Source organism: Macrotis lagotis, chromosome 1 (genome assembly GCF_037893015.1).
Source record: "Macrotis lagotis isolate mMagLag1 chromosome 1, bilby.v1.9.chrom.fasta, whole genome shotgun sequence".
Classification (NCBI taxonomy): Eukaryota; Metazoa; Chordata; class Mammalia; order Peramelemorphia; family Peramelidae; genus Macrotis; species Macrotis lagotis.
Genome location: NC_133658.1, coordinates 377,177,586 through 377,203,634, shown reverse-complemented (window position 1 = coordinate 377,203,634; position 26,049 = coordinate 377,177,586). Strand labels below are relative to the sequence as shown.

The window sequence follows — 26,049 nt, the reverse complement described above, 5'->3', positions numbered from 1 at the left end:
GAAATTATTGTGGAAAACTGCCTTAATATCCCAGAACAAGAGAATCTATTGATCACCCCCAGAAGGGAGATCTCAAAATAAAAACTCAAGGAATATTGTAGCAAATTTTAGATTTTTCAGCTAAAGGAGAAAATATTGCAAGCTGCCAAAAAAGGAAGCAATTTAAATACCAGGAAGTCACAATCAGAATTACTCAGGATTTAGCAGCTTCAACATCAAAAGGATCAAAGTGCAAAGGAGTTTGGCTTACAACCAAGTATCAAGTACCCTGCAAATTCAAATATTCAGAGGAAAATATGATTTTCAGTGAAATAGAGGACTTAAACTTACCTGATAAGACCAGAACTGAACAGAAAATTTGATTTTCAAATACAAGACTCAACAGATACGTAAAAAGGCAAACAAAAAAAAATAATCTAGAATAAAGAGGGCCTGCATGAGCAGAAAAGGGATTGTGTGTGAAAGATGTCCTGGATGTAGAAATGGCAAGATTTGGCAAGTGATTGGATGTGAAGGGTGCTAGCAAGGAGCATATGTGTACCTGTGATTTCATCAGTGAGGGCAATCCTACTCAATTGATGCACATTAGTAATTTGTCTGTTCTGTCTTTAGATTCTTAGGAAGTTGCCTGGTTTAGGGTGAAGTGTTTGACATGCTCAAAGGTAAAGCTGCTGTGGGTCAAAGGAAGAACTCTTCATTCCAAAATCAACTTCCAATTCACACCAGACTGCCTGTCATTATATAATTCAACATAGTAACACTTTATGAAACATGCTATTAATGGTATATACTCTATGATCTATTTTGGCTACTCCCCTGAAAGACAGTTATATACAAAAACATCACTTTGATGTATGAACAAATTGGTTGCTGAAAGGGGAAGAAAATTTGTTTACAAGGAAATGGTAATCAACTTTTGAATAAACATATTCTCTTGTCATAAAGAGAACGATTATTCTGAAGAACAGATGGAGAACTGCCCCTCAGATGAATATATCGAGAGCACCCGTTTCAAGACAAAGCAATAGCCAAATAGCTGTAAGGTACTGTGGTCCATCAACTTAAAAAATGATTTAATGGTTATAAATGAACAAAACTATACATCAGTTGTTTTGGGGACTACATTGATGAAAACCTGATGATTGGCAATTGATTGGAGAAAGAGCCCAGATAATTCTTTAGCTGTTATGTTAGTTGGAAACGAGTCAAATACTGCTACTGCATACTGAAATTATTTCAGTTAATTGCTCGCTGGTGCTATTTTAAAGTCTCAGAAACCTTATGAAGGCAAGACAAAGGAAGAAATATAGACCTTATTTCTGTTTTGATGTTAAAATGTGTTCATTAGAGAAGATACTTTATTCTGTTCAGTGATGATGTGAGGAAGCAGAATCCCGTTGAATGGAAAGCCATCTTGGGTTTGCTTGCCTTGCCCAAAGAGCCAACTCTTAGAAGCTGTGCAATTTGCTGGCTTAAGAGAACTATTTGTCATGGAATAAGACCAGTGTTGTTATTTTTGCTAAAAGACTAATACTTTTGGAGCACCCTGTGAAGATGGCAGAGGTAAAAGTTTGCCACTGCTTCAGAGAATGGTTTTGCCCAGCAGGAAGGCAGAAGGGGAACAGCTAGCTAAGATATTGCTTCCTAATAGTACAGATTGCTCCTGAAGGAACCAAAAATATCAAAGGCCAGCAGACTGGAATTGTGAATTGCCCTGGATATGAGACTTTCTTCACTCCCTCCCAAGTTTCTCTTGCCCAAGATCATACAGCTAGTGTCAAAATGTTTGAGGCTGAACTCAAACTCCTGCCCTCTTGACCTCGAGATCAGTGCTCTATCCACTGTCCCACCTAGTTGCTTTGTGTGACAAGTTTGTGGGTGGACTATATTTTGACTAAATCATTTAGATTTTCTAATTTTTGCCTTCTAACAAATAAATCTAATTATTCTTGTCACTGACTTTCTGATAAATGGTGGAGCTTTAGGAACTAGTTAAATAGGAGAATTACATCTCATCCACCGCTGTTACCTTTAGGACCCTGCTGTATAAAGAAACAAAGGTCTTTTTTAGAACCTTTAGGGACTTCAAAGGCTATCGAGGAAGGAAAATAAAAAAAAACCATAAGTCCTCAAGGTAAAATGAGATTCCTTCCTAAGGGTATGAAGGTAGAGAAAGAAGGGTAAGAGAAATATACTGAGAATACCCAAACATGTAAGGAGTGGAAGTGAGCAGCAGATAGATGAATCTCACTTAGCTTTAGTCACAAAGAAGTGTTGAACAAGATAGGTTTGATATAAGATTATATCAAACTCAACATAGACATGGGAATAATAAGTCAAAAAAAACTAGCAGTGAAAGGGGAATTAAAAGGAGGAAAGATACATGAATGATGAAATATTGCGTCAAAAAAATGATTACATTCTAAGAATGAACTGAATAGAAACAAGAGAACAAAGCAGTAATATCATGAGGAAAAAAATATTCTGGAAGATTTAAAAACTCTGATCAAAATCAATGACTATCTATCTCTCCTGGAGAACCTTTAATGAACCAAATTACATGTCCTGACAGAAGTGATGGACATAAGATTTAGAAATATGAATTTTAGACAGGGCCACTGTGTAGATCCAATTTTTAACTGCTTATTACAATGTTATTGGGTAAAGAGGGAGATCTGGAGAGATGTTAGCAAGGCATGCCAAAAGAGGGCCATACTATCATTTTTTACAACATACCAAATGTTGAAAAATTAAGACAGCAAGACAAAACAGATGGGTGGTTTCAGAGGATTTTCCTTTTGTGTTCTGCAGTATGTATGGAAATGTGTGTGCATGTACATACATGCTGCACATAAGTTCAGAATTTTTTAAATGAACTCAAACAAGTCTGGGTTACATAGATTTCTGCCTCAGAAATTTGTTTACTTGTAGACAATTTTCTGCAATCCCTATATTTTTTACATATTAATATAGTAAACTGCCTAGAAAAAATGATAGGGGAGTCCTTTTCCTCCCCATTCCCACTACTAAATTAAAGGCAATAGGACAAGTTAAAAAGTCATTCTAAGCACACAGGAAGGAACTATCAACTATGTGCCTGCTCAATAAAGAATTGTACTAAATTTAGGAAATCAATATAAACAGAAACTAAACAGCTTGCTTCTAAAATTAAGATAGCTGATGCCAAAGGACCCAATACAAACTACCACATTAGAAAATAGTAAAGCTTTATCACTTTAAACATTCACTTTATTATTTTCAGTTTTTCAAACATAACCTGTTCTAAGACCCTATAGTACAAAAAAGGGCAAATTTCTAATTTCATTCCTAACATTAAAAATTATATTGTAGATACTTATACAACATATATAGCTATATAGCTCTTAGAAAGCTACTTTAATGTGCCTTAAATGTTAGGGATGAACTACTCCATTAAGTGTTAACTATCCTTTTGGGAGCCATTGATTAATTACATCTCACCATGAACTGAAAATCCAATTCCTAACTTATTTTCAAGTTCAGATTTTCTTGCTACTGAGGAAAAAACAATTAGATCTAGCTGTAAATGTAGCCTGTATTCCTTTCTCCCCATATTTGATAACCAGTCACAAATGTACTAGTCCTTTTGTTCCCAGGGTAATTTTAATGAGGTTTTCAATATGATTCTATTTCACTTCCCTCTATCCCCACCCCCCACCATTTCCAGGGGAGAAACTGTAACTCAGAAGTTGTGTGTCCCAAATAACCAAAATAATAAAATGGCAGTCAGTATCTGAATTAACCCCAATTCCCAGACTCCAAATCTTTCCATTTTATCATAGTTCTAGTTCTGACTTCTCTTCCCTACTACCTTAGTTTAGTAATCTGTAGAAATTCATTTCTAGTACGTGAGATTGGTAAAATGTGGTCTTAAATTTAAAGAGAGTCCGGTCTCAGACACTTAATAATTACCTAGCTGTGTGGCCTTGGGCAAGGCACTTAATCCCATTTGCTTTGCAAAAACCTAAAAAAAAAAAAAAAAATTAAGAGAAAAATCTATCATATGGTCAAATAAAGCCAAAGAATTAAATCTTAAGTTTCACCCACTGAATATGTTTTTGAATATTACTATTTTCAACTTCTCTTGGGAAAACCATTTAAAAACTATTTAAGTTATTAAGACAAAGTAAAGAGTTACTTCTCTATAATGTATACAAATAAAGTCACAATTTTGAACTTAAACACACAAATCTATTGTAGAATACAAAAAAATGTACAAAACAATAATGGGAAAAAGTACACATTAAATATGGAAAGAATTTTATTAGGAAAGAAGATAAAAAGCATGGTTTCTAACATCAATACAAAACATTAACAAAACTAGGAAAATCAACTATTTAAAAAGGTATGTAGTGGGAATGAGATTGGTTTAATGGCAATATAATACCAGTAAATAAATGAAACCCAGACATCATTCATGCAAACAAGCATTAAGGAAAATACAGAATAGAAGAGGAATGTTTACAGTAGGTTATCATGAGAATTAAAGAAAATGTACATGTTGATGAAAAACACAAGATGAAAAATAATAAATTAGGCAATTTACAAGAAATGTTTTATAGTTTATATTGCTGTATAACTTAGTAAGTTTATTAGGGATAAAATTTATAGTCCATCATATATTTTTACATCACAGATTCAGTGTCAGAACAGTAAACAAAATTCAGACATTAAGTACAATGCAACAGAATAAGGCAATTTAAAACTGAAATGGTGTAATGGATAAAGTGAATCTCCAAATAAAAATTTTGATGTTTCTAACTAGCTATTCTCTCTAAGTGATGCCAAAACTATTTTTAGAATAATTTGGTCAGTAAAAGGGCAACAAGTTATTTGAGCTTAAAAAGCAGGTGTCTTAACATTTTCATCTATAGCTTAATTTACACACCAAGCACATAATATATATATATATATACAGATGATGAAATTATACACGTTCCTAAAATATTAATTCCACCAAAATACTGGGAGGAAGAAGGGAGAGAATAGCACATACATTTCTGGTCTTTGGAATGATTTTTCACTTTCTAAACAGTAATTAGAAATACACAATCTCTCTAAAAAAAAAAAAAAAAGGCTATAATTTCCCTAAGATGAGACTTCAGATTAATATTTATATCATTCCAAGTGGAATTCTGAAGTGAAAAATATAATTGCAGCATATGCATCTTTTTTATTTCTAATTTTTCATAAGACAATACAAGTACTGTAGAAGCCTAGGTTGAAACTATTGAGGATGACAGTGAAAATCACTTTCAAAAGATGCACCAGGACTACAAGCAAGGAAAAATACGGAAGATATAAAAATCAGTATAATAGCTTATATTGAATAATTGCAATCTATCTGAATACAGCACAAACTAAAATCTGCAAACTTCTTTATGTTTATAAGCAAACTGAAAAATATTTTTCATTGATTTAAAAACTATAAATTTTAAAGTTCAGATGAATGGAAGACAGAAATAAAAAAGAAAATTATGATTACCAAAGGAATAAACTATAATTTCTTTTTTAGCTTCTGCTCATCAACAGATCATTCAGCACTGCTGTGATTTTTGAAGTTATTAGTGATAATCTCACTGCATTTATTTTTCTTTTTTAAATTTTATTTTATTAAGACAATGGGGTTAAGTGACTAGCCCAAGGTCACACAGCTAGGCAATTATTAAATATCTGAGGCCACATTTGAACTCAGGTACTGCTGACTTCAGGACTGTTCCACCTAGCTGCCCCCCCACTGCCTCATTTCTTTAATTCTACTATGAACTGAAAGGGACCATCTGCTTTTTAAATATTATTCTCAAACAACATAAAAATGGAAATTCTAAAATAAAAGATATACAATATGTGATATGATATATATCAATACATTTGCAAATTATCCATTTGTCCTTTGTAAACTTTCCTATGGATCAAGTATTTGATACACCTGCCTTCTGTTCCAATGAAGATGGAAGCTGCTAACAAAAAATCAGAATATCTCTGGCAATCACTGGTGGATCATGTTTGTATTTATAATGATCGGTACTCAAGAGTTTAAGCTGAAAATTTTCCTTGTGTATAATAAAATTATGGCATTTCAGAATAATGCATATAATTCAGTTTACATTAAAAATCTAAAGTTAATTGTCCTTTTACAAGCTTCAGCCATTTTGAATTCTACTTGTCAAATATAGTCAAAAAATGGTTCTGTAATGAAGCCTTGCCTTAATAGTTCTAATTTTAAAAAAATAATCTATTAATTGGTAAATATTTTCTAGAAACAAATTTTCAGGCATACTTCTACAGAACAGCTGCTAAATTAACCAAATACAAAACAACTTAAATAAGATTGTTGACTTTATGATTTCTCCACTAAGTAAAAACATTAAATTTGAGAATTTTAGTTATGGTAAAATTATCCATTTGATAAAAAACAAAAACTTAGTACCTATTAACATTGGCAAGATAATTATATCTATTACATGAATTTGGAATGAGCTTCACAAATTCACTGCATATATGTAAATTTTATTTAAAATGTGGAGGAAAAAAGGACCAACTATTTATTTTAAATATAACTCATTTCCTCTTCAGGACCCTGATAATGCAGTTTCATAAATAAACATAGAATTAAGAGCTGGAAGAAACTTTAGAGACAATCTAGTCTAACTTCCCCCTCATTTTTTCATATGAGGAAAAACTGAGGCCAATTGAAGTGAAGTAGTTAGAATAGTGATGGTACTATTTACAAAACACCACAACATAGCTTCACTGAATGTAAACAATAAGATACTACAAAGTAAGTACTTCAAGGTTGGAAAATATTTTTCTGTAAGTTAAAATCACTCAATTTAGACTAAATATTTTAAAATAACCAAAAAGAAAAACCCTCGGTAACTTAAGTCTCTACTGAATATACACTAGGTTCAATATAAAACTACTGTCACAGCAAATCATTTCCTCAAATGAAAAATAAACTGTATACATAAATTAGTACATATTCCCCAAGTTCATTTTGATGATGGGGCTTATCTAAAACATAAAGCTACTTAAACCAAGGTGACAACTTCTTCAATATTGAAAAGAGATTTTTAAGTAGACTTACTGTGTAAATAGGAATATTTCACTGAAGCTTTGCTAGGCAGGCCATTTTACAAAATGGTCAAAAAAAATATTCAGTAATAAAAAGGCAAATCCTTCTTATCCTTTTCCTTCATGAACCAAATGGTGAGAAAGAGCAAAAATTCAACCAAATGAACACTCAGTTTTCTGTTCACTAGTCTTTATACATGGCTTTTAGTGGAGGAAGGTTTTATTACCATAATACATTCACAAGTGCAATATCTAAAATGCATAAAGTGCTCAAAAGAAAAAAAAGTGTGTAGTCAATTCTTTGAAGCTAAAAAAACAAACAAAAAACTCCCAAAAGGAACTCAGTGGTTATAATGGGCATTTCAAAACTACTTCCAAGCTCAATCTTTTGAGCCAAGAATGAAAACACTCAAAAAAGGGGACACATTTCAAGGGATCATTCCTTTAATCCAACAATGAATGGATAAAGAAATGAAAATCTTGTCATTTTCTTGGTCCATTATATTGTTTATAGAGATGGAATAAGCACTCCATTGGTACTCCCAATACAAGCTATCAAACTTGTATAAGTGAAGGCAAAAAGTTCATGAAATCTTTAAAGATTCTGTTATTTGGCAAGTAATTGATGTCTGGTTCAAGGATTTTAAGATGTTCTTTTAAGGGCAGTTAAGTTTTTATTGCCTAAGCTGAAAGTAAGTCTTTAGTCCTTTCTAAATCAGTAGGATCAGCAGGTCCATTAATACTTTGCCACAAGAAAACTGATTAGTGTTGAAAAGAAATGTTGCTCCTTATTCAGAAAGAAAAGGGTTACTACCCCTTCCCTTCAACCATCCTTCTGAGTAATTCTGAAGTTATGTTCCTTCAGTTTCAGAGTATTTCCCATTTGTTTTCTTAAGAGTAAAAATTAAATTATTAAGTAAAAGACAAGAGTTGTTTGGACAATGTAGTAGAGACAACAAATAAATCAATAATTGATTCAACAGGAAATTACGCCTTTGGTGCCTAAAGTTGGCTTCTGACAATACCATAAAGGTGAAAGAATTTAAGGCACTGAAATCACCAACTCAACTAGTGAAGGAAAATATAATTTTTAGAAATTGTTGAAAAAATTGTGCCCTGACAAGTATTTTTCCATTTAAAAAGTTTCAATAATTCTATCAAGAACAGGGAAATGCATACTAAGAAGGACATTGATGCTTATTTGAACATACAAAAGTAGCAGAGACCAAAAAAAAAAAAAAGCGATTTCTTGACATTTACTGAGAAATAGGTTTGCATATATTTTTCCCTCTCAAGTGGGTTTTCTTTGGAAAGTCTTGATTTAGGAACCCGTGTGTTCATTTTAGGTTATTTCTCAAATATGCAGTTTTGAGGATTCCAGTGCCTGAGCTTAGCAACTAAGCTCATTTAAAATGCTAGGGGGAATTTAAAAGATTATCAAGAAGTATAATCTTAATAGCTTTTGTAGCAATTGCATTTTCTGAATGCTCCTAGAGAAACAGGATAATTATTGGAAAAGCAGAGTGACAGTAACCAGATTTTATGGTCACTATATCCTTCTTTGGTTGTAGGTGATTTCACCATTAATAAAAGACCAAAATTCAGGATGTATCACAATTTCAACACACATATTAGGACAGTATTCACATTATTTTTAAATGAAAATTTTCATTTGTTAGTTTGAGAGAAAAAATCAACACTTGTCACTTTTTTTCATTTAGACACCTGCCCCCAACAGCTACTAATATTAAAAACTGTAGCACCTGACTACACTTTAAATGATATTAAGCCCAAATAGGAAGCCTTTAAAATAAAGAAATCATGAAAATATCACTGAAATATGAAATAATTATAATAGGAATAATAAAGTGGGTTATCATTTTGGGTTTTAAAACAGCTTAGATCTAAAGTTTGTGCAGTTTAAAATTAACTAGATTCTTTCTTTTAACTGACACAATTCCCAACTTCCCTCACATTTTCATGGTTCAGAAATTCATGTCTTTATAGAATGATCATCAACAAGATAATCTTATTATGAACAAGATCTGGTAAAGGATACACGATGGAGCAATGTTTATATAGCACATCATAACTGAAAAATATAACAGAAAGTCTTCTCTTCGGAGTACATACTGAGTTTTGTTGTGGTTTTATATAAATACATAATACTTCTCTTCATGTAATGAGTACCATTATGGTGTATCAGGAAGTGGTTAATATTTTGAGTTTTCCAAATACTAAAAATCTCCTATCTGTGTGCTATAGCACTAAACTACTCTTGATGTTAGTTTGAAAGTAAAAAACCTGAAAAACTCCACAACTTCACCAAAAACAATGACTCCAAAATAGAGGGTAAATTCCAAGGCCAACAAGTTTTACAAACATTGGAATTATAATGCCTTTATTGCCAGAATGTACAAACACTGATCCTTTTGTGATTCTGCAATACTGCCTCTGAATCCCATGAAGCTTCAAATAATTATCTTCAAGTTTAACAAAACACTCTGAAAGGTTAAGCTGGGCTATTTCTTGCCTTGGTGGTTCAGATCTTAAGTCTCTAAATTCTGGTTTGAAAGGAATATAGCAGAGGGAATATACCCAATTAAGAGATGTACTTTGATTTCAAACCACACACACACACACACACACACACACACACACACACACACACACCCCCCTACTGCTCTTATTAAACAGATTACCAATCGAATTATAAAATTTTAGATATCTTTAAATGTATTAAGCATAATGATTTTTGACTCCATGAATAGTGCTCTACTGCACCAACTAAATGAAACTAGAGAGGTTGTATAAAATAAATTGCCAGAGTTTAAGCTGCTATATACCTGCAGTTTCAAAAATAGCTACGCATTTTAATTACATTATGGTATTTGAAAATACTTTGATTCTACTGGGGATTTCTCAAAAACCAGAGAAATAAACTTTAAGAAAACGCATTAGAAAAGTTCTAATGCTTCTCAATGCTTGAAATTTCCTATCACATGAAAATGGAATCTCTCAATGACACTTTGATTATGATGAATTTTCAATACAGGGTGTAAAAGATAACCAAGAGATGGGTAAAAGAGATCCTTATAACATACATTCAGAATGAATTATTTTAATAAACTAAATTATCTGAGGACTTCAAGATTTTTATTTGAGCATACAGTACTGTAATGCTGACTACTTAAAAACAAAAGAAAATATTTCTGAGAAGCTCAATCAGAGGTTGTATTGCATCCAAAGGATTTAATACTGGCTATATACACAGAGAAGAGTAAGACCAAAATCCCTAAAGCATTTCAACTGGAAATGCTTCATGCTACCAAGATCTCACTTCAATATGGCAACATTCAGCAGCTTACCATTTTGACATTTAAAAATGAACAGCAACATTGCTATTTCCCCCCCTTGTCCTTTGGTTCCCATCAGTTTAAATAATGCAAGAATAATCCTTCTGAGTTTCAGTTCCACTTGGATGGCATTAATGACATAGCATCTTTTGATGTTTTAGCTGAAATTTGGTAGCCCCAGGAGAGCACCAACTGCTCCAAAGTATCCCTGTAGAAATAGCATTTTAAAAAATATCAGTGCAAGTGTTAATAAGTTTATAAAAATAAATGCTTTTCAAAACAATGAATATATTATTTATCAAGGAAAAGTATGGGACAATTCTCAACAATCTATCTAATTCTGGTTAAAAATGATTTGACTTTTAGTAAAAAAAAAAGAAATATCTGCAGCAGCAGAGTAATCAAAGGACGGTCATGGAGTCTCCCAGGTGAATCCTGTGAGGGATTTACATAAAGATCTGAAAAAGAATCATATAGGCTGAGAAGGCACAAATGGAACTGGATTTTCATGGGTACATGGAGAAACCACACTGATGAATTTTTTTAATGAATAAAGAAGTATCTAAGTTTTTTTAAAATTATGTTCTACAACTTTCATAAGAGGGGAAAAAAAGCTCTTGGGTTGGAAATTTACAATCGGCTCAAGTAAGGAAGGTAAGTTGACAACATACCTCATGTTCTAGAAACAATGCCTTCAACTGGCCTTTAGACCAATAATCCAATGCATATGCCAAAAGTTTCATTGACAGGGTATTGACACGTAGAAAGTTTCCAACAAAGACAACTCTATTAATTTTCTAAAAGAAAAAAGCAAGAAGCTCCTTAGAAAAGCATTATAAAATTTGTTGGACAAGATCACATTTCTGTGATTCTTACTCAAAATATACGTAGTTGAATAATCCCTTTTAAATAGGTGAAATTCACTTTTTACAAATTTGCAAAGTACTTGGGTGATATGGTACTTCTGAGATCAAATTGTTTTCAACTTACATTTAGAGCTGAAGTGGGCCTTAGAGATCAAATAATTAAATCTCTTATTTTATAGTTGCTGAGAAATAAATGAATATTAATATTTAAATGAATTGCCCATGGTCATACAAGGAAATAAATAAATGGCAAACAGGACTTGAAATCAGGTTTCTGACTTAAAAATCAATTCTCTTTTCTACTGCACTCATATTAGAAATGGCTTTATAATATTTGCTTTGCAAAACAACCTATAAATTTGGATACAACATACTTATTGACATTAGTGAAAAAGAAAAGGGCGGAGGGGGAGATAATAGCTACAATGCAATCTTGATTAAAAAAATTAAAAAGTAAGTTTGTCAGTGTGTAAATTAGATGCACTAACTTCTTAGGGGAGGAGACTTTCTATCACTTATCAATACACCAAAAAAATAAGTAAGCAAGGTTTTTAACAAAGTAACTTGTCTTCCTTTACACTATCAGCACCAATAAGCTTCTAATTAATCGTTCAGTTTTTTTCAGGGACTTCAATAAAAGTGATTATAGCAGAAAAAAATACTTTAATAATAATTGGACAATTTATTCATTATTTAAATATATAAAGGCAGACCTAGGCTGATCACTGAGGCTTGAGAAACCATAAAGAACCATTTATTAAAGAATTATGCTAGAATGTGATGCCATAAAAACATAAAAAGCATTTCCTGCACTTAAGGTGCTTGTACTTATTCTACATTAATACACTGATACTGGGGAAAAATCCAGAGCCAGAATTTATATTAACTGTATTAATATCGACTTCATTAAAAGATCTTTATATCTTAAGTAACTAGGCACAGGGAAGTCAGATTCCTTTAGTAAGCTTAAACTACAATTTAAATTACCTAAATTATAAATTTACCCCGATCCTTTCCAGAAATACCTTGCGTGCTAAATGAAGTACATCTGTAATATTTATTTGTGGATCTGAAATTCTAAAGGCCAGTAAAATCAATTATTACCCACCATTACAAAATTAAATCATTCAATTTTTATTTGAAGAGCAAATCTCAATGCCTTCATAGCCCTGTACAATGCTGCTTGATCCATATGCAACAAGGCAGCACTGTAAAGAAGCCGAAGACAATAAGAAATCTTCCAGATGCTCAGTCAGTTTTAATTCAAACAATAAAAGAATGTCTCAAATCATCTGAGACTATCAAAAGGAAAATGAACTAATTAGAAAAAGGACACCATTCATTAGAGCTTAGCCTCTAATTAAATTAGTAAGATTTGAAGGTTTCTGAAAAGGTTCAACATTATGTTTCCTAGATAAAAAAGAAAATGTAAATATTACTTTAAATTAAGGCCTATCTAATTAAAACCTTGTGTGTCTACCAATTAAGCTATGTGATTTTTTAAAAAAAAAAGATACAGATGATATTTTAATTCTTAGGATTAAATGAAAATAAAATAATTTTTAAAAATTCTTCAAACATTTTTAAAACTGTAGATTCATAGAGTTTTCAGAATTTTTCATTTACATGAAAGCAGGCTTACCTCATTATCAGCACACATCCTTGCTATTGAACCAATGTTATTGGTGATAGTAACTAAAGTAGCTCTGGCTAAATCTTCTTTACTAACAGATTCTCTCTTCTCCTTATAGATCATGTTCCCAAAACTGCAGGGAGAGAAAAAAAGATGAAAAAAGGGGATAGCAGAGGAAAGCAGAGAAGTCAAATTGGTTGTAAATAAGGCAGCCTGTAATTCAGATGTAAGAACTTCCCACACAGTTATGGATACAGCACTTTTCCCTCCAAGATTAAAAAAAATTACCTATGATTGATTTATAACAAATCACACACACAAAACTATTTACACAGAATAATCAAAGTAAAAATTATATCTGTAAGAGTGACTATGCAAATTAAAGTAAATGACTTATTTTTAGAAGGAATAGAAGGCAACCCAACACTACATTGTAGAACTTATATGCAAAAAAAAATTAATAACTAGGAAAATTTTCTGCTCTAGAAACTGCTAAATTGGGAAGGGAAATATTTTGATCCATTTTGCAAAAATGTTGTTGTACAATATTAGGAAATTTTTAGTTGCCTCCTCAAACTCAGGTAGGGCACCATCTTTATCTACATAGAATTCTATTCTTACAATTGTTTTGCTGTACATTTAATTCATTTCCATATATTAAATAACACATGAATGATATAAGAATTTAACTTACCTAGATGCTACTGCCCACCCTGGCAAGCCAAATCTTTCATAATCTCCTCCATAAATATCACGGACCAATTTATCAGCGTGGGTGCTGTCACCTTTGGAAGCCATTTCTAGAGCTTCTTCAAAACTTTCACAGCCAGTCAATAAGCTGCATAAGCCCAGAAATGTGCCACCTCCCAGGCTAAACAAGAGTTAAAAAAAAAAACAACTTTGTAAGAGTTCTCATATAGCCTTTCCCCAGGGTCACAATCTCTTCTCAAAAACTAAGATAGTAAAAAAATTCTCTTAAGAAAAATGTGTTTCACCCTTATGGCCTCTCCCTCAGATTAACTGGTTCCTCCCAGAGCATCTATTTTAAAAAGGATGCCTGGGCTACTCAAATCTTCATACTCCTCCCCTCTCCAGTTTCTCAACCAAGCCCCTTTGCCCCTCCTTTACTCTCCTCCTCCTTTCAGCTTCCCTTTGTCTCCTTAGAATCTAAGTTCTTTGAAGATAGGAGCTATTTTTCTTTCTGCCTGTATTTGTATTTCCAGTGATACATATAGCAAGTGCTTAATAAATGTTTGTTGACCTATTTTCTTGATATATTTAATGAAAATCACAGCTTCTGGGAAGAATATGAAGCCCAAGTTTTCTTTAGTTCTCAAATGAATGATCTGTGAAAGGGGGGTTTGCTTAATACTTTTAAGTCCCCAAACCATCCAACCTGACATAGACAATTCAAAGTATTATACAAAGTTCTGTCACGGGGGCGGGGGGGGGGGGGGGAACACCCGGGACCACCTTCTTGAATTGAAGCAACTGCATCCTGCAGGAAAATATATGTAACTTCATAAACTTAGAGCTGAAAGAGACTCAAGTCTCAAAAAATTTCCTCTAACACCACCTATGCATGTAAATAAGGGGATAAAGGAAAACTTCCATATATTGGGGGAAATGTTACTATAGCTGCAATTTCTAAATAAAGCTATATGCTTCCTAATCAATTTTGTACCAAATGGCTGCTGATTCCACAACTTTTCTGTTATCAACATTAAAGTAAGTTCATAGTGCTTAGGACTTTGCTGACAAAATTTCCCAAGTTCTGCTAAACTTTTTTCATGGTTATGGTCCAATGACAATTCAAAGTTTATAGATGGCCTAAAAAACTGACACTGGTACATTTCTCATCACTGTCAATGAAGAGGGAGAAGAGGGACACAGGACTGAAAGTCATTGTGTAACTTTTGTGTTTCATGAGTTGCTAGAGTCAAAGAATTCATCACCAACTGGAAAGCCTACTCATGTACAAAGCCTGTCAGAAGCTGCCAGTCCTTGAAGTATATCAGTAAAGCTTTCTAGAAAATAACAAAATGAAGCACTGACGATAGACTACAAGGAAAATTCTTTAATCAGAGCCTCTAATGGAAAACAGTGATTTCTAGGGGGAAAATCCAGACTTTAAATTATTCCAGAATAATTTGTAATTGAGTCATTGTTCTATTTTATTAACTTCAACTTCCCTGTGTTATAGTTTCCCCAAAGATAGATAAATGTCTTGTCTTCTCAAAAATAATGATGAGGGAAAAGCTTTGATTGCTAGAGAGGTTAAACAGCAAGGAATGAATTTCTTGTTTTTAAACCAGAGGTCATTACTCTGGGGAGTTCTACCTATTTATTTCAAACAAATACTTTTTTTGTGAAGATCGTAAATAACTTAGGGTATAAACATGGGATTAAAAACTTCATTCTTTAAATATGACACTAAAACTGATGGAACAGACTATAACTATCCATCTATTTAAGAAATTGAGGCAAGTGAAAAACTCATTCATTCTTAAAATGTATGTATGCATGCATGCATGTATGTATATTCATGAATGAAAGTACCCTACATAAAAAAACAACAACTTTATTTCATGTTACATACCAATGTGGCTTTCATTGTTATATAAATTCAAGTTGCCTTCCTGGCAGCAGGGCCAACATTATCTATTTACAAAGAAATCTGTATTTCCACTGATGGAAATCTATGGAGGACAATACAGCTATAACCTTTGCTTCTTTCCAGAATAACTCTTCAATAGACTAGAAATAAGCAGTGAATGGGAAAAGGAAATCAGTTCCTTTAGAATATATACCTCGCATAATGTTAATTTAATAATTTATTTGTGTATTCACAAGACTGAACAGTTATTACCTTGTTCCAGTAACTCGTTTATAGTTGTCTTTGGAATGGACAGCTAAAATACTAACTCCAGAACCAATGTTCACGACCAGTAGTGGATATGGGTCATCTAAGTTAAAAGGCATCTTTTGGCATCTTTCAGGTTCTGAGGCATTGCCAAAATAATAGCATTCTGCCTGCCCATTAAAACTGACAGAATCTATATATAGCAAGCCCTTTACAAGGCAGTCAAGTTCATCCAGTTTGTGCAGCTGGAGATTTCCGATCTGTTTTTTAAAAAAAGAAAACATCACCAGCCATTTAAAAAAACAAAATATAGCAACCATTCAAGTAAGCTCAATACTACTATGTTAGACTTTATATGATTCCAGTTGTCTGTTCAAAAGCAAGAGGAATGCTAGCTGTTTTCAACACTTGGAACAAATATGCCATTTATAATCACTCTGAAGAATTTAAAAGATATGGTCAAAAGAGTGACGTATCTAAATTAAGAATTGAATTGCATGTGATTTTGAGCAAGTCATTTACTCTTTCTGGGACTCAGTTTCATCATCTGTAAAAGGAGAAATTTGGACCAGATGACTTCTGAGGTTCTTTTAGTGCTCAAGTTATTATGATTGTTTACCATAAACTTCATCAACTCTTATTAAACATTATTTCAAAATTTCCAAGGTAGTCAGTCCATTTAAAAACCTTATGTTCCATCCCAGTTCTCTTCCCGATCTTCACTTCCAATGTCTACTTTCCAATTTCTACATCTGGTACTGTATCTGTTGCTCATCTGGTAGGCTCTACTATATCAGAAATGTTTTACGATATAAATATAGCATATATGAAAAGTATTGTTATCTGAGGATTTTTTTTTATTCAACATGCCTAATCGTAACTTCCACATCTCAAGATACATAGTAATTTGGGAAAGATGTGACATTCACAAAGTTATTTCTGGAGTTCACTCACTGTCTGCTTGAACACCTGAGGTATTAAATTCCTAGAATATGTGGATTCCTGCACCCCGCCCCCCGCCCCACTCCCTCATTTTAGGAGCAAATAAAATATTTAAAATGAAATACCAGTTAGAGCAAGTAGCAGACGCATCACTCTATGGCCTTGACACCAGATAGAAAACTGTTTCGTAGTAATGTAATAAAAATAGCATGTTCCTTCTCTAACATTTTTAATCTGAAGAAAATGTCAATGGTGAAGGATTCCATCACCTAAAAAAGTCAGTTCTGTAATGTTTTTAGAGTGTTTTGCAATCTAAGAAGCATCAGTGGATTTCAGTGAGCAACAGTTTTAAAGAACTAACCTACATAAGTTATCCAAACTCAATTCAAAGTAAAATAAACTGTAAAAACCACCATCATCTGTCAAATGGCACTTTAGAGCTCTAGACTGACTCAAAATTATAAATTGAATAATTCTGGCATGCTAACATTATCTTTTAAATTTTAAAGACAGTAGTTTTAAGTTAACCAAAATTTGTTTAGACACTTACAATGTGCTGGGCACTGTGTTAAGAATGGGATAGAAAGGCAAAAACAGTCCCTACTGTTTCAAGGGGATCATTTTCTAAATGGAAGAAGTCAATATATAAATAGTTATATTCATATAAGATGTGTATAATGCAATGGATAATCTCAAGAAGAAAAGCTGCTGGGGCAGATAGGAAAGGGCTTTCATAGAAGATGGGATTCAAGTTAAATGATAAAGGAAACCAGGAAAACCAGGAACTTGAAGCAAGTAGGCCAGCATAGATGGTTTATAGAGTGAATAGAGGAGAGTCACTCATAAGATGACCAAAAAAGTGAATAAGAGGCTAGGTTATAGTTGGCTTTAAGTGCTAAACATTAAGATTTTATATTGATCTTGGGGTAGCAAGGAACTACTAAGAGTTAATTGAGTAGGGGAGGTGAAATTTTAACAAGTCATTATCTGTCTTCTTATAAAAATCAATTTGATACTGAGTGGAGGATGAACTGGGGAGAGATTTAGAGTTAGAAGAACCAACTAGAATGACACTGCAAAGAGCCTAGGCATAAGGTGAAAAGGGCCTATATAAGGAGAGAGGATGTGTAAATATAAAGAATGGTGTGTGGGTATGTGTATTTTTATGTAAGTATGAAGGTCAAAATGATGATGTGATTGAACCTATAGGATGAGTGCAAGTGATGAGATGAGAATGATACTAAAGTCTAGTGGACTAAGCAGATAGTGGTGTCCTTGATAGTAGGAGGCAAATTGTGAAGAGGGGAAGACACAAGATAATAAATGATTTTGGTTTTAAAAAGACTTTCCCATTCACAATTCATATTTATTCTGCATATACTAAAATATGTACATGTTGTCTCCCCCAACAGAATTGTAAACCTTCTTAGGAATAGGAACTATTTAATTTCTTTTTGTTTTTAATCTCCCAAGAACACAGGAGTCAATGCTTGCTGATTAATATATATGTGTGTGTGAGATAACATGTAAATAAAACATATTTTACATATAAATGTAATGTATAAATATAATCTATAAATGACAAATACACAAAATATAAATAATGTATAAACAATTTCTTAGTTTTTTTTATAGAATCAGAGAATTAAAAAAAACACAACCCTTCAGAGGTCACTTAATTCAACCTCCCATCAACTGTAACATTTGAAGAACCTCAGGTAGGAATAGAGGGCACAATCTAGCCACATAATCAATAACAGCATCCAACCATAGAGTAAAGAAATTTGAACTGGAACCTTTCGAATGGCAAAGAAATTCATGCAAGCTTTGAGGTCAGGAGACTCTGGCCCAATAGAAGCTTGACAAGGTGATGGCCTCCTACTTGCCAAGTTATCTGCATATATGAACTGGGAATAGATTATAGAGGAGATGATTCAAGGACAATTTTTATATAGTCTGATAGTCTATTAAGTAGATTTCCCCACCCTAAATAGGCTTCTAAAAACATATGAGAAGCAACCTTTATAAATAAGGGGTATCAAATTTCAAATGAGTCAAGAATCTTGTGCTTAGAAAAGTAATTTGAATCATGAACAAGGCTATCCAAATCTGTACAATAACTATACAGATGTTCTACTTTTTAAAATCCATTTTTCCAGTACATACTAGCTTAATAATAGAGTGGCAGCTTGATATTAAAGGAAATAGTTAGACTTGTAATAATTTTTAACAGTTACCTACCGTGCGAAAATCTTTTTCAAACTTGTAAGCACCACCTCCAGTAGCACATAGCACCGTGTGTAATGTTGAGAAGTTTTTATCTCTCCCCATTTGGATAAAAGTAGGCAGGTCATGGGTTGGAAATCTGATAAAGTGCAAGTTCCCTCTTCTCCCAAAAAGTGTCAAATCTTTCAGTTCAAGATGAACATCCCTAACTCCAGTTAACCCATAGGCTACATTAGAAGTCAGATATTTCCGGATACTTTTTAAACTTTCAACTTCTTCTTGCTCCTCCTCTGCTGTGATATCAATGGGTTCAAAATATGCAAGTTTCACAAGTGTACCTCCTATGTCCATGCCAAACCATGGGAAAGCTGTGAATATAAGAAATGACAGAGATCAACAATAGTCTTTCAAAAACCAAGAATCTTGCTAGCCAATCACAGTATCTATCTTTTTGGAGATCTGGTCTCCTTATCTTGTCCAGGACTGAAGTATAGCAGCCACTCACAGCCCTGATTTCACTGAAACTCAGTACTCCTGGGTCTTGACTTAATTCACCAGGGTTAGCCTCCCTGGTCAATGTCTAAGGAATTATAAGTCACCACACTCATCAATATGTTGAAATACTATTTTCCCCTGGCAAAGTAAAATCCAATTTACTCATATTGCAGATGAGTAAGAGGCCCAAAGAAGCTAACAGGTTGTGGAAGAGGTGAATCCTGCCTTAGTGTACTTTAGTGTTATTTCCCCAACCTAAATGATGCTGCTGAATAAATTATGTTTTATGTTACATTTCACCATAATGAAATTTGATCTATTATCAATGTGTGGTATCATATTGTATTAGCTAAGGACATTAGATCAGTCTGTTAGTTCAAGTCCACTTAAACACTGGGCTGGAAGTCAAGAAAGACTTGCCTTCTGCGACGTTAAACAAGGAAACTGATATGGATTATCTTTAAGAGTCCTTCCAACTATAAAATTCAATTACCCAATATGAATTGTCGTTTATGTATTATGGACTTGAGATGTTGTTGTATCTTTGTTCCCAAGGTTTCTGAAAATTAGTATTATGTATACACCTAGCTATGAATTATAAAATTGATACTTATAGTTGGCAAACACAACAGAATTAGATTTTCTACAAATTCTTCAGTACCCTTTAATGGGTACCCTTTTTAAAAAGTCTGATTAAAATACCTATCAATTTCCATGAAAAATTTATAAAAGAGAATTCTCCTTAATTCTTATTGTATGAGTCTTATTTTTTCTTTCCTTGATATTATCCTTACTTGAAATGTACATTTTCATTCATTTTAAGGTGGGAGAAAAGAGTATGTATGATTCAATGGTGGTGGTGGAGAGAATTCTAAACTCCATTTTAGAACTTACACACTGACTAAAATTAATAAATTACTTCAAAGAGGGGCAACAAAAGTGAACTAAGAACATCATAAAACTCACATGCATGGTTCTATTCACAAATGAAAATAGACTACATGTGTTGTCCCTATTCAATTATTATTTTTTTTTAGGTTTTTGCAAGGCAAAGGAGGTTAAGCGGCTTGCCCAAGGCCACACGGCTAGGTAATTAATTATTGTCTGAGATCAGATTTGAACCCAGGTACTCCTGACTCTAAGGCCGGTGCTTTATCCACTGTGCCACCTAGCCGCCCCAATCCCTATTCAATTATAAAGAAATTTTTATCATATGGTAACAAATTTTACTGCTATCCCAGATTAGTATAAAGAGGGGAAGGGAATAAAGGGCAAAGAATAAACATCTCAACTAACATCAGCTATGTGCCTGCACTGTGCTAGCCTTTTAAAAATATCTCCTTTGATTCTTATAACAACTCTGAGAGACAGGAGCTATATTATTCCCATTTTATACTTGAGGAAAGTAAGGCTGACAAAAGTTAAGTGACTTGCCCAGGATCAAGTAACTCCTAAGTGTCAAAGGCCACCTTTGGACTCAGGGCCTTCTGGGCTCATGGCACACAGTTCTAGCCATTAAAATAATGAATAGATAACCTCAATTTTATTTAGCTGATTATATATGGCTCAAAACTCAAGTAAGTGGCAGGTAGCAAATTACACGTGAAAGTTCATTTATTAGAAGCTAAATCAGTAGCAGTTTTAAATAAAGATAAAATCAAGTAAAGATTTAAAAACAAACCTTTTATTTTCCAACCAAAACAAATCTTTTATATTGTAAATTTTAAGCACCAATTTGCATCAAAAATCCCAAATTACTGTTTCAAAATATTAACTCTTTGGGTTTCCCCCCTTCATTAAAAAAAAAATAGGTAACTCAGAAGTACCATTCAGTAAAACTAACAATGACAAGGGAAACTCAACACTTAAATATGGTTTCCTGGATGAATACACTTTAGTAGGATAGCAATGGGGGGGAGGGGTATGGGAGGCAATTCTATTTATCCAACAAAGCAAAAAAGGGTCTGTAAGAAGTTTTCCAATTTTCCAAATAATTATGAAATTAGGGCATTTTCCTGAATATTAAACAAAGAAGCTATTCGGGCATTGCATAACCATGACAGGTATTTACATGACTTCAAATTCTAGAAGGGTTGTGAGAAAAAACCCCCTCTAGAATCAATGTTAAGTGAAATGATAGGTTGAATTGGATTTATTAATCTGACAAAATATTATCTTTCTGAAAATAATTATATGAATCGAAAAATGTTGATTTGAAATTTCTTAAACTCTGAATCTTTGTATTCAAACAAAAAATATATATCCAAGTTATAAGTATGCAGGCAACCTAAAAAAGCTCTATGATAGGTTCAGAGCTCAAGCCTTTTTTCTTGCCTGAAACCTTTGGTCAAGATCTATAAATACCAGCACCACCTACAAAGTGAAAACCCCAATTAACACCATATATATAGCTTTGTTATTCTCAAAGCTACATATAAGCACTGGTTAACACTCAAAAGAATCTTATTGCATAGGGATTATTTCTAGTTTGCAAATGAAGAAACACATTTACTGTTTTTGAAACCATGTAGGAAAATCCAGTTTTTGACCCCTAGGTCATAATACCATTTAATTCCAAAGTACATACGGATGATCTTGGCTGTAGAAATGATTAGTATACTGAATTCTGTAGGGAAAAAAAAATCTTGTTCATGATTTCATATTGTCATATCCATAATAACATTCCATGACATTTTTTTTTTCAGGGGAAGGCTGATGTGCTAGGAAAGCCCTAGGCATAAATGGAGGGGAAATTGTATTTATATCCAGAAAACATCAAAACTGAAGTGTCCCTCTGCTATTGGATTTAAGAACATGACAACAAACAAAAATCACTGAAATTTATTCTATCTAAAAAAAGAACAGTACCCATAAATTAAACTTATTCTAAAAAGAGAGCATTATAAAAAAGTACACTTAATTCAGCTACTTATTTTTATTCAATTTAGAACACAATTCAAATCAAACAGCAAACTAAATTTGGAAGATCTGTTGGATTGTCATATATGGAGCTTATACCTGGAAAAGAAAACACTATCATTCTAAAATGTAAAGCCTACCTTTGAACCAATGTGCAAGAACAATTCTGAGAAGCCATAGTACATAATATGAATGTCTTAGGTCATGCATGATTATGGAGTTGAAAGGGTGTGTACAGATCATTAAATCAATCCCTAAGTTTACAGATGAAGATACTGAGGCCCTGAGAAATGAGGTTTATTTGCCAAAGTCAGAGGATTCTTAAGGAGGAAAAACAAGCTCTGTGCTCGAATCCTTTGATAATCTAAGGTTCCTATTACAGCAGTCTCTGTGTGGTTGGCATTATTTCTTAATCAAGAACTAACATTTTAAATATAAAATCTTTACTATTCTACTTAAAAAAATTTTGGTGACTAATTTTAATATGAAAAACCAGGGAAAATACATTGCTATGAAATTTCAAAACGGAATTAAGTTTGCTCCTTTCTGACAGAAATTATGATACATCTTACTCCCAGAAAAAAAAGTTAGTGCTATCTACCTTTCACTTAGAAATCCTTAATATCAACACAACAGATTACTGGAATTCAAACAAAAACAACCCATTTTCTAATGGACAATGCTACTACTTAAGGAAGCATGGGGGAAACAGCAGGACAGGGAGTAAGAAGACACAAATACTAGTATCAGACCTACTTCTGAGTAAGAGTCTTGGTTACAGACTACAAGTTACAAATTCAAATACCAACATATCTGTAGTCAGTCTACTTACCTTGAGTGTAAGGAACAAATTGCAAATACTTGCAACATGGAATAAAATATCCTAAGAATTAAAGTAGAATTATTCCCACCCCCAAAACTTATAGAAAATATTAAAAGCATCCAGAAATGAAAAAAGTCAAACAGATTAATAAGGTGACCACTATATTATAACCTATAAACAGTTTCTGAAAATGAAATATTCAAAATGCAACAATCTAATAGGGCAAACAACAAAAAGTACTAAGTACAAGCACTTTGTGGAAAGCAATCATACCCTCCCCCTTGTTTTATAGTGTTTTCATCTTCTCTGCAATTTCTCTTGTTGACAAACTCCTGTTTTGTGTTGCTCACCTGGTTCTACTCCAGTGGCCATCAGCCCTATTAGTAGCAACCCCTCCTCCCACTTCCTAATAATCAAAGGATCTTTAAGGTAGAGATTTGTTCTATGTAGGTAAAAGGAAAAACCTGGATGTTCAACCATCTCTTTAATGATTAACAGAAGACACTGAATCATAAAGACAAGGCTGTTAATTTCTAACATGGCATGTTATAAAAGTTTTACATATTGTTAAATGTTGCAAAAGAAAAAAAAAGAAAGCAGCACCAAAGAGTTATTTAAACATCACTGGCACTGAACAGATTTGGAAATTTACTCTTTAGGTGGAAAGAAAAAACTAAGTGACAAAATTATGGTGACTTTTTAAAAAAAGAATTAAATGGCAAGGTGAATCTGCATCAAGTTCCATATACAACGTGCTTAATTAGAAAACTTTAGGATATCTTCCTTATGAACCTTTCTTCCTTTCCAAAAATACAACCCTGAAGGTATTCAAGTAGAAGCTAGATAAATGTTTTTAGAAGGGATTCAGTCACAACAAGATGATCTCTCTGATATCTCTTCTGAGTTTCATTCTGTGATAAATTTTTTCAGTTCCTTAGAAAGTCAAGCTAGTTTCATGACAACACATATGTAAATACAACATATACTCACTTTATTTCTCAGAATTAAAATTAAACTAGCTGAAGGTTCAATATATATATATATATGTGCCAAAGGTAGGTAACAGAGCAGTAGAAACACATGGAATTAGGATATCTGGTAACAATACTTGTACTATCTACCTCAAAGGGTCACTGTTTGGAAAATTGTTATTATAAATGTCAAAGTTCTCTCTTGATGAGTTATTATACTCACATCTATGTAACATATTACAAGCAAGAGTAGGAGCATGTGTGTCAGTTGAAATCGTTTAAATGGCAATTTTTAAAAAATATTGACAAGAGCAGAGAAAATTAATCAGTGGGTGAAAAAAAACCAAAAAACTATTTTGGCCTGGACCCATGATTTCATTGCCATAGGAAACTTCTTGTGAAGAAACTTCCTAACAGTTGCGCCTGGGGCACTGAGAGGTTATATTACTTTCCAGGGTCATCCAACCAGTGTCAGAAGGAAAATAAACTCAGGTCTTTTTGACCCTGAGGCAGGTTCTCTTACAATTACAATCTTAAGTTCTTCAAAAAACAAAAACCCAGTTCATTTTTTAACCATTCATATAATCCCTTAGGAAAACAGGAATTAGATATAAAAGCCTATCTCTTCATAGTATGCTTTACTAACTTGAATTACTAACATTATTGTAATAAACTAAAATCTAAAAATTATGTAGTTGTAGCATGTACCTGCATACACATATTAAAATTCGTTTCATCGTCAGACAATAGTTTGACATAATTTTAAAATATATTTCCATTTACTGAAAGAGACCTATCACATGGTCACACAGGTATTAAGTGTTGAAAATCTCACCCTACCGAGTTTCTTCCTCTATTACTGTTCAAGTTTCCAACTTGCCCCATATTTTAGTCTGCTGCTTGTTATGTGGATCACATTACTATTAAGTTCATCAGTCTTTTATATTTTAACAAATCTACTCAATCTTTTTCAATGTTCATTAACATTTAAATTAACTACCCCACTCCTGCCAACCCACCCCAATAACTTTAATGATACCTGGAACCCAGATTTGTAAAATAAGCGGGAAAGCTGTTAAAATAAGGTGATCACAACAGTTTAACGACAAACAAAATTACACCACAGACTACACACCACCAATAGGCAAGAACAGCAAAGCGAATCACATTTGTTTTCTTTCTTTACGAGGCAGTTAAATAGTGAGAGTTGTACAAGTTGTACAAGTTATCTGCAAGCATTAAAAATCATGTCACTCTGTGCTGGTAAATCAGACTGATTTGGGGAAATAAACAAGTTAATGAAAGGAAAAATGTTTTTGGAATCATTAAAAATAGTAGTTAACCGGATCAGGCTCAAGACGCACATTTTCACGAATGCCACAGAGAGAGATAACTTCGAAAAACAGATACTCTCGCTATTTTTGCAACTTATGCTGCCGGCTGTCGTCTCTGGCAATGTGTCAAGGGAGTCTGAAGCCTTGGGTTCGAGTTTTAACAGCCGAAGGGCAAGCAACTAGCAACTGCCTTAAAACGGGGGGTAGAGAGGATAGTGCCAGGGGCACGGACGCCGCGGAAGGCGAGGCGGCCGCACGGCCCGCGCCCCGTCCAGGCGCTCCGCCTGACTCCGGGAAGCTTCCGCACCGGCCGCGCGGGGCGGGGGCTGCACGCGCCAACTCGCCCCGGGCCCGGCCCCGCTCCGGCCTCCCCAGCCCCCGCCCGCGGCCCGGACCCCAACTCACAGGGCTTTTTGGCATCCTTGATCTTCATGCTGCCTGGCCGCGGGGGCGCGGTGGGCGGCGGCGGCTCGGCCCGGGCGCCCTGGTCCCGAGCGGCGGCGGCGCG

General features: G+C 33.7%; 1 protein-coding gene across 3 annotated transcripts; it reads right to left on the bottom strand.

The window, feature by feature from the left end:
- Positions 1 to 4,273: 4,273 nt before the first annotated feature.
- On the bottom strand, positions 4,274 to 26,049 carry PANK3 (pantothenate kinase 3). Of its 3 annotated transcripts, none has more exons than XM_074212457.1 (7): positions 25,947 to 26,049; positions 19,015 to 19,367; positions 15,838 to 16,091; positions 13,663 to 13,839; positions 12,978 to 13,101; positions 11,141 to 11,266; positions 4,274 to 10,677 (listed from the first exon to the last, which is right to left on the bottom strand). In XM_074212457.1, the coding sequence occupies exons 1-7, from the start codon at positions 25,972 to 25,974 to the stop codon at positions 10,627 to 10,629; spliced, it is 1,113 nt and encodes a 370-aa protein (XP_074068558.1). In that variant the 5' UTR covers positions 25,975 to 26,049; the 3' UTR covers positions 4,274 to 10,626. The 3 variants fall into 3 exon arrangements, with proteins under 3 accessions (XP_074068558.1, XP_074068557.1, XP_074068559.1); XM_074212456.1 differs by lacking the exon at positions 25,947 to 26,049 and adding an exon at positions 23,587 to 25,764; XM_074212458.1 differs by lacking the exons at positions 15,838 to 16,091; positions 25,947 to 26,049 and having other exon boundaries at positions 19,015 to 19,229.